We start from the raw sequence: 9,417 nt of genomic DNA on the forward strand, positions 1-9,417 counted from the left end.
TTCTTTCATTTGGTGTACAAGTGCTTGAAGAAGCACTTGAATTTCCTCCTTGTGGTGTGCTTGGAGAAGCACTCTCATTTCTCCTCAAGGGTGTCTCTTTCTTCCCTTGTGTTGGTGCTACTGTTTGGGGATGTATTTCAGCCATCTCATCATCATCTTCATCATGTGACAAAGAGCTTTTAACATTCACTGTTTTCTCTATGCTTCCATCCCAAGCTTCCTCCTCAATGAACTGAACATCTCTACTCACAAAAAACTTCTTGGTGGATGGGTTATACAACCTATAAGCTTTGGATTCATCACTATATCCAATGAAAATACATTTCTCCCCTTTGCTGTCCAACTTCTTCCTTAGCTGATCTAGAATATGTGCATAGGCCACACATCCAAAAACTTTCATGTGGGTGACACCTTGCTTTGTCCCACTCCATGCTTCTTCCGGTACTCTGTTCATGACTGCTTTTGTAGGGCATCTATTCGAAATTTACGCTACACAGTGTACAACTTCAGCCCAATAATCATTTGGCAAATGCTTTGCCTTTAACATACTCCTCGCCATATCCATGGTTGTCCTATTCTTCCTTTCAACAACTCCATTTTGCTGCGGAGTGTACCTAGTGGTAAACTGCTTATGAATTCCATTTTCTCTACAAAAACGTAGAAATTCTTTGGAGATATATTCACCTCGTCTATCATTTCTTAGAACTTTGATATGCAGCCCACTTTGGTTTTCTACAAGTGCTTTGAAATTGAAAAAAATTTCAAACACTTCACTGTTGTTCTTCAGGAAATAAAACCAAGTTTTTCTGGTAAAATCATCAATGAATGTTAGTATATAGTGGCTGCCTGCAAGTGATGGAGTTTGCATCGGTCCACATAAATCTGAGTGGACAATCTCTAAGGGTGCTTTTGCCCTTATGCTTTTCCCTGATGGAAAACTTTCTCTGTGTTGTTTCCCCAAGATACAACCTTCACAAAGGCTGTTCGGTTTCTCTATCAATGGTAATCCTCTTACCATTCCTTTCCTATGCAACAAGTTAAGACCTCCAAAGTTGAGATGTCCAAATCTCAAGTGCCACAACCAATTTTCATCAATTGGTTCGCTTTGGAAAGCCTCTTCAGTCACTCCTGCTATTTCTTCTCCATCTTTCAAATCTGCCTTCATTCTGAGAGGGAACATCCTGTTCCTTGTCATCTTCACTTCAGCAATACATCGTTTGCTAGGTAATTTATCCATGATGGTGCATACATCATTCACAAAGAAAACATTGTACCCCTTTTGAACAAGTTGTCCAATACTTAAGAGGTTACATTTCAATCCAGGAACATAATAGACATCTGCTATGGTTTTCTTTTCACCTTTCTTTGTTAGGATATTTACTTCTCCTTTTCCCATAACAAAAACTTTACTATCAGTCCCCAGTGTGACTTGTGACTTCACACTCTGATCTATCTTAGAAAACAGGGCTATGTTTCTTGTCATATGGTTACTGCAACCGGAGTCTAAAAACCATGCATCTTCACTCTTTGCTTCAGTCATATTATATGCTAAAAACAAATTATCTTGGCTAATATTTTCTCTAGTGAAATTTGCACTAGTTCTCTTACTCATATCATGCTGCTTCTTCCTACATTCATTTGCATAATGCCCATATTTTTTACAATAATAACATTGGACATTGGATTTTTCATACCTTTGTCCTTGAGCATGATGTTGTCCACTTTGTTGACTGCTTCCTTGGCCTTGGATCTGATTTGGATTGCTGCCTCTTCCTTGAGCATTTGCTGGACTGTTTCTTCCACCTCTGTTTTGGCTTCTACCTATTCCTCTCTTGTTTCCTCTGACTTGACCTCTTCCTCTTCCAAAAGACATCTGGGTCTTAAAGGCATGTTCTAGAGATGAGTTTTCATTTCTACTCAATCTCTGCTCATGTGTTATCAGTGATGCATGTAGTTCATCAACTGAGAAGTTTGTGAGATCCTTTGTCTTTTCTATGGTGGTGACAATCACATCGAACTTTGAGGGTAGGACCCTCAATAGTTTCTCCACAATCCTCCTTTCTTCAAGAATTTCTCCGTGGGTCCTTATCTGTGTGACCAGACCAATCACATGTGTGAAGAATGAGTCAATATTATCTGACTCCTTCATGCAAAGATTCTCAAAATCTCTCCTCAGCAACTATAGTTTTGTTGTCTTCACTTTCTCCATGCCTTGATAGGCTGTCTTGAGAGTTTGCCATGCTTCTTTGGATGTCTTGGCTACTACTATCCTTGGAAACACACTCTCATGCACTGTTTGATATAAGAAGAGGAGGGCTTTAGAATCCTTCTTCTTATAGCTCTTCAACCGTTCTTTCTCTGCCTGAGTTAAATTATTAAACTCATTTTCATCTGCTGGTTCTTCAAAACCATCCTCAACAAATTCCCATAAGTCTTGTGAGGCAAACAGGGCTCTCATGGTTATTGCCCAATAGTCATAGTTTTTCCCATTAAATTGTGGGAGCTGAGTATTACAGATACCCATGCTAGTGCTGGTGCTAATGCTGGTGCTGGAGCCAGCCATTCTTGCACTCTTAACTATGCTTCAAATACTTGACTGTATTTAAAAATCACTAACTATCTTCAACAGCAACACACAAAAAAAACTTGAGAAATACCTTGGATCTTTCTTGACTGAGTCTTCACTCTGCTGGAGAAGCTACTGCAACAAGAAATCCTTCCTTCAGCTTCTTTGACACCTTCAAAGAGCCTGGACAAGCTCTGATACCATGTTGGGAATTTCCGATAATTCCGGAACAGAACGAACAGAGAATGATGCTTTGTTTTAACACAGCGGAAACAAAAAAAATGTTTGGGAGAACAGAGTTTTCAACACACAAACAGAGAAATTTGTATTCATTCACAAAACTATTTTTTTTACAAAAAGTCTTCCTCTAACTAAGGGATTACACAGGAACGCTTCAGTTCCAAAAACAAAATTTCACTCTGTCTCTCCTTACAATTTTTTTACACTGCTCTGTGTAAAAATTATATTTTTAACATACACGCTGCTGCGAAAAAAAACTGCACTACTGTGTATTTTTATTAAAAGAACACTCTTTCTTTGCCAGGATATGCGTGAAGGTGTCTTAATGGACCACCAACCACATTTACAGTTAGATATGGGTTCTGATATAGTATGCTGACAAAATCGACCTTTCTAAATTATCTGATGTCCTTCTCTGGTAGCTGAAATAAATTATGAATGGAGTTCCATGCCTGATAAATGGTTTCCACTGCTCGAGGTCATCCTTTTTGTCCTTCGGCCATTTTCTTCTTTAAATGTTGTTGGTGAGAAGTAATGGCACAAAATGCTGGATCTGGCCTTCTTCCTTCTTCGGGAACACAAAACAGGTTAAGGCGTAAAGACAGTATGGCGGAGGCGTGAATAGGACGAGAACAAATATGGGCTGTCAGATCAAATGAAAGGATGGCACAGATCGTTTGTAGGTGAGGCGATGTGCGATGCGATCAGGGTGCATCGCAATATCGCGTCGATGGAAGACCAAACGGCGGAGACATAACACATATGGATGCGATCTGCAATTTGCAATCGAATCACATCGCGGGATCGCAATTGGCAGAAAACACGGGACATAACGGAGGCAACAGGGCGCTCTGCGATTTGCGATAGTGATAATATCGCATCGCAACGTCGCGTCAGAAGAATTCAATGGAACAGACGGAGGTAGTGGGTATGAATGCGATTTGCGATCTGCGATTAGATCGCATCGCGAGAAAAGAAAGAAACTGTTTGAAATCGCTATTTGATGGTAGATTCCGGCAAGCGCTGCAGTTGGAATTAGCATTTCAACACACGGGCTTCATACCGAGGAACATCTCTAAGCTCTCCAAGTTGAATTACTTTGAGATTTCTGGTAACAAAATCCATGGAAGTATACCCTCTTCCATAGGACAGATGGAGAACCTTACTAATCTTGCGCTCGTGGACAATAATATCTGTGGCGTCATTCCTGCTGAAATAGGAGACTTGAGAAAACTGGGAAAACTGGATCTGAGCAGAAATAATCTCACTGGAACGATTCCTCCAGAAATAGGAAATTTAATTAATTTAGAGGTTTTAAATCTCAGCGCAAACTCGTTGGAAGGCAGCATAACGGCAACAGTTGGTCACCTTCAGATGCTGGAGAAATTAGATTTGAGTGTAAACGGACTGACAGGAAGGATCCCCGATTCACTGGGGAATCACGAACAATTAGGCGAGCTATAACTAGCTAGAAATAAACTGAGCATGACCATTCCTTTGGAGTTGGCAATGCTAGCAGACACTCTCATATATGGGTTAGATCTAAGCTGGAACAATCTTTCAGGATCTCTTCCTCCTCAGATTGGAAGTTTGAACTCACTTGAATCCTTGGACGTCTCCCATAACCAGCTCTCCGGTCAGATTCCTCAGTCTTTCCTAGACATGAGGAGCCTGGATCATTTCAATTTCTCTTTCAACCTTTTTACAGGGAACATTCCTTCATTGAGGAAATTTTTACAAGGTCCACAGAATGCATTTGAGGGAAATCTAGATCTCTGTGGACCTCCGACAACCAAGAATTGTTCCGATACAGAAGTTGCACGTAATAAGAAAACAATAAGCTCGGTGGCAGTGGTGGGGATTACCATCACCTATTTTGGGACCATAATCATTTTCAACCTTGCTCTGATGTACATGATAAAAATATCAAGGTCGAGGAAGGAACGACAGAACAATGAAGATGCTACAGTGGGTATTAATTCGGCAGATGGGCGAGGTATAATCAAATACAGAGATATAGTAGAAGCTACTGAGAACTTCAGCGATGATTACGTCATCAGCTTTGGCACATCTGGGATGGTTTACAAGGTAGTTATTCCAGGACGAGACAAAATCCTTGCGGCCAAGTGCTTAAAAGTAGCAAATCATGGCATCGACGATAATGGATATCGCAGTCTGAGGCACGAGATCGAATCCTTGAAGCACGCCCGTCACAGAAACATCTTGCGTCATCAGGACCTGATAAGAGAGCATGATGGAACGAATGAGGTAATAGTTCTTTTGTGTGACTACATGGTCAATGGATCGTTGTGGGAATATCTGGGCGGAGCATCGAAACATCCTAATCAGAGACTAGACTGGAGGACTCGGTATAACATTGCAGTGGGCGTGGCAGAGGGTTTCAAATATCTACACCACGACTGCGAACCTCCAATAATTCACTGCGACATAAAGTCTGCCAACATATTGCTGGATGATGAATATGTAGCACACATCGCAGATTTTGGACTTGCCAGGCTACTGAAAAACCCATCAGTGGATTCTGAATCAAGTTCTCTTTTCGGAGGGACTCTTGTCTACATTGCGCCCGGTACTAAATCTCCATTTGTTTTCTGTTTACAAAGCTGAATGAATCCACAAATTATTGTTATTATTATGTCAGTAAATCATATTCCATTTCATGCGAATAGTCATAAACTCCGAAGATTAATGTTTTGTGTAGAATGTGGGTATGGAGTGAAAGCATCAACAAAGCAAGACATGTATAGCTTCGGAGTGGTGTTATTTGAGATGGTAAGTGGAAAGCCTCCAGCGGTAGAAGAGGACGATGAAGAATTTGTGCATATCACTGCATGGGCTGCGAAGATGGTGTAGGAAGGGAGGATTGATGAAATAATTGACGAGGATTTGAGACGTAGCAGTGATTATAATAACGTGAAGGATGAAATAGTGAAGATAATGGAGATTGCCACGCTTTGTAGTCGATCTGCTCCCAATCTGAGGCCGTTGATGAACGTAGTTGTTGACATGCTTAATTGTCTAAAATCTGATCAGGTGGCTGTCTATTCTCCGTTCTCATAGAAAGTCGGGGTTTCTTATTTGTTTTTTTAAATGATGATAGGTGTAGAATTGTTTATTTTGGAAAAGGATTTTCAAAACATTTAATTAGGATTTAAATTTCTCAATTTATAAATAAATAAAAAGTGGAGATTTATTTTTAAAGTAATTATATTTTGTAATTAACGATATGAGTTAGTTTTATAAGAAAAGAGAGATAGTTGATTTGTTGGACATGTGTTATTGATAATTAATGTTGTAACAATGTCTTTATATATTAATAATCTTTATTGTAAAGTTGAGGACCAATTTCCATGGTTAAGAATTTTGTTACATATTTTTTTAATTGTATATTTTTAATTATTTTTTTAATTTTAATAAGAGACATGTATGATGTTAGGATATTCCGAGATAACACTAAGGTGCAACGGAAAAGAGCATACGCATGAGAAAAATCCTTCCTTTCTGTTTTTGATTTGCCCAGATCGCACAGAGTCGCGGGGCAAAGAGCATACACAAAAATGGAAGGTTCAGATCCGGTAATAAAAAAAAGCCAAATAAACCGAAACTGAAATAAACAAAGAGAAAATAACTGTAAACTGCAAATAAACACTGTATACCTCCAGATCTTAAAAATGACACAGTTAGGGCTACCAGAAACCTTTTCGCATGAAACGAAAGGGGTTCCTCACTGGAACAGATGCTCCCAACACAATAGAGCAGTCTTCTCAGCCCGAAAGTAGTCAAAAATAGTAGATCTGGGAAACGATAGTCGGATGCAGTTCTACCGGCTTCAGATTTGGATCACCAATGGACGCGGCCCTCAAATAGCTCTGATACCATGTAGGAATTTATAGGGTAAGTTCCTCAGACAGAACACCAAAGGTCACCGCTCACAACCAGATCATAGATCAATACACCAGTATTTTTGACGTGGTTAAAACCCTCAAAGAGGGAAACAGTCCACGGCCTGAGCCAACGCAGCCACTTCAGACAATTTATTAATAAAAGAATGAAAATTTACATATGCTTCTCTCATAGACGGATTACCCTAACAATGACCCTCCATGCTCTTTAAATAGAGATCATGTACCAATCGGGTGTTAAGCCACGGATCAAGTGTCAGTAATACCGAGGAGAGAATGAACCGTCGGATCACTACATATCGTGACCGTCGGATTGTAAGTTACAAAATGTACATAGTAAAGAAACACACTTTACCTAACTCTATACTAGACCAAGTTATACTTAACTATTTCCTATGTGTCGGAATATCCTAACATCCTCCCTTAAGAACAACTTGGGATAGGATTGAAGGATTTACAAATGTGACACAATAGGAGAAGGAAGGAGGCACTAGAGCCTATTTGTAGGAATTTACAGGGTAAGTTCCTCAGACAGAACACCAAAGGTCACCGCTCACAACCAGATCACAGATCAATACACCAGTATTTTTGACGTGGTTAAAACCCTCAAAGAGGGAAACAGTCCACAGCCTGAGCCAACGCGGCCACTTCAGGCAATTTATTAATAAAAGAATGAAAATTTACATATGCTTCTCTCATAGACGGATTACCCTAACAATGACCCTCCATGCTCTTTAAATAGAGATCATGGACCAATCGGGTGTTAAGCCACGGATCAAGTGTCGGTAATACCGAGGAGAGAATGAACTGTTGGATCACTACATATCGTGACCGTCGGATTGTAAGTTACAAAATGTACATAGTAAAGAAACACACTTTACCTAACTCTATACTAGACCAAGTTATACTTAACTATTTCCTATGTGTCGGAATATCCTAACATCCCCCCTTAAGAACAACTTGGGATAGGATTGAAGGATTTACAAATGTGACACAATAGGAGAAGGAAGGAGGCACTAGAGCCTATCCCCCCTTAGTGACAACTTCCTAAACTCCAACCATAAATCGAAGTTTAGTGAACTTCGCCTCTGTGAGAGCCTTTGTAAAGATGTCTGCAACTTGATCATCTGTTGAACAATATTGCACTTCAAGAACATGGTCGTGAATGAGCTTTCTGATGAAGTGCATGTGCAATTCAATGTGTTTGCTGCGCTGATGTTGGACTGGATCTTTGCATAGTTGAATGGCACTTTGATTATCACACCAAAGTGTAGTCGGGTGCTGCTGCTGAAAGCCAAAATCTGACAGTATCTGACGAAGCCACAAGGCTTCCTTACTAGCTTCTACGGCACCACGATACTCTGCTTCTGCTGAAGAAAGAGAAATGGCACCTTGTTTCTTGCAAGCCCACGTAATAGGTCCTGAACCAAGAGTGAAAACATAACCGGCAGTAGACTTCCGATCATCAGGGTCACCAGCCCAATCAGAATCAGTGAAACCAACCAATAGACACTGATAGACACTTCAAGGAAGTGCATGCTTATCATGATTTGATGTCTATCACATGCATTAATGTAACATTCTTAAAGTGCAAGTGATGATTCTATACTTACGTATATATGTATTTTCTTTTTTTCTTTTGGCATGTATACTCTGTAGAGTTAATAGCTCCCATTATATTTTTTCCTTGAGATGCTTCATAACTTATTAAGTATGGGGGAGATGTTGTAGTGGTATATCAAATGAAATGTTAGATGAAAAATAACTAGCCCAACCACATTAATTAAATGATTCATAAATGTTGATACACATCAAAACACTCACTTAACCCACGATATGTCACAATACCCAGATTAAAAAATAAAATAAATCCATAAAAACGAACTAAATTATAACTTTATTTTAAACTTTGATTATTATTAAATATAAAAATAATTAAAATATGAGTTAAACAATATTTGTAACATGAAGATTCACCCCATTCTATCATGAAAATTTTTAACTTGTAAATAGCTTTTGTTATAATATCATGGCTTATCAATACCACATGTTCAATATGACAAGTGTTGACATGAAATTTCTTTAATTATTTAATTTGAGATAAATTTATTAGAGGATCATAACTAATTTAGAGCTAAGAATTGATCTTTGATTTATGAACATTATAGGGAATATTCCAACATATTCCATGAAGGTTAAATCTCTACCATCCACCTAATAAATATTGATAATTAAATTAAAATTATAAAAAACCTATTTTGAAAGAAATATACTTATCAACATAATAATAAAACAAAATTTCTACTCAATTAAAAAATGATTAAAAATAAATAAATTAATTTAATTTAATTTTTTCATGTGTAATTTTCTTTTTATTAATGAAATTATAAAAAAATTTCAAAAATAAAAATTTATAATATATATAATAAGAAAATAAATTTAAATGATAAGAAATCACATTTATAACTATAATAACTTAAAACATATAATTAATAAATTTACACAATAACATATAAAAACTTAATATTTACATAATATATTTTTTTCCTAACTACATATCACATTAAAAACTACAAAATAAAAATTATGTCAATGAAAAATTGTTGAGTTCATAAGTATGTAACAATATTTATTATCAATGTTTCAATCATGAGAGCTCGGTGGATCTGAGGGGCAGGGTTAGGGTTT

At 38.0% G+C, this 9,417-nt stretch overlaps 1 protein-coding gene across 1 annotated transcript; it reads left to right on the forward strand.

Moving 5' to 3' along the window:
• The first annotated feature begins 4,291 nt into the window (after positions 1 to 4,291).
• LOC149247738 (putative leucine-rich repeat receptor-like protein kinase At5g63930) lies at positions 4,292 to 5,887 on the forward strand. Its single transcript, XM_089445262.1, has 3 exons — positions 4,292 to 5,396; positions 5,529 to 5,599; positions 5,681 to 5,887. The coding sequence occupies exons 1-3, from the start codon at positions 4,292 to 4,294 to the stop codon at positions 5,885 to 5,887; spliced, it is 1,383 nt and encodes a 460-aa protein (XP_089301388.1).
• Positions 5,888 to 9,417: the final 3,530 nt, after the last annotated feature.

This window comes from Pinus tabuliformis, chromosome 7 (assembly GCF_031772625.1).
Source record: "Pinus tabuliformis cultivar Carrire ecotype Pingquan chromosome 7, CPIR1, whole genome shotgun sequence".
Taxonomy (NCBI): Eukaryota; Viridiplantae; Streptophyta; class Pinopsida; order Pinales; family Pinaceae; genus Pinus; species Pinus tabuliformis.

What these genes read in the sequence shown, in the direction of transcription:
- LOC149247738 (XM_089445262.1), top strand. Translation starts at nt 4,292, where the DNA reads ATGACCATTCCTTTGGAGTTGGCAATGCTAGCAGACACTCTCATATAT. An exon ending in TCTTGTCTACATTGCGCCCG is followed by an intron (nt 5,397 to 5,528) that starts GTACTAAATCTC and finishes TGTTTTGTGTAG; the next exon opens with AATGTGGGTATGGAGTGAAA. An exon ending in GAGTGGTGTTATTTGAGATG is followed by an intron (nt 5,600 to 5,680) that starts GTAAGTGGAAAG and finishes AAGATGGTGTAG; the next exon opens with GAAGGGAGGATTGATGAAAT.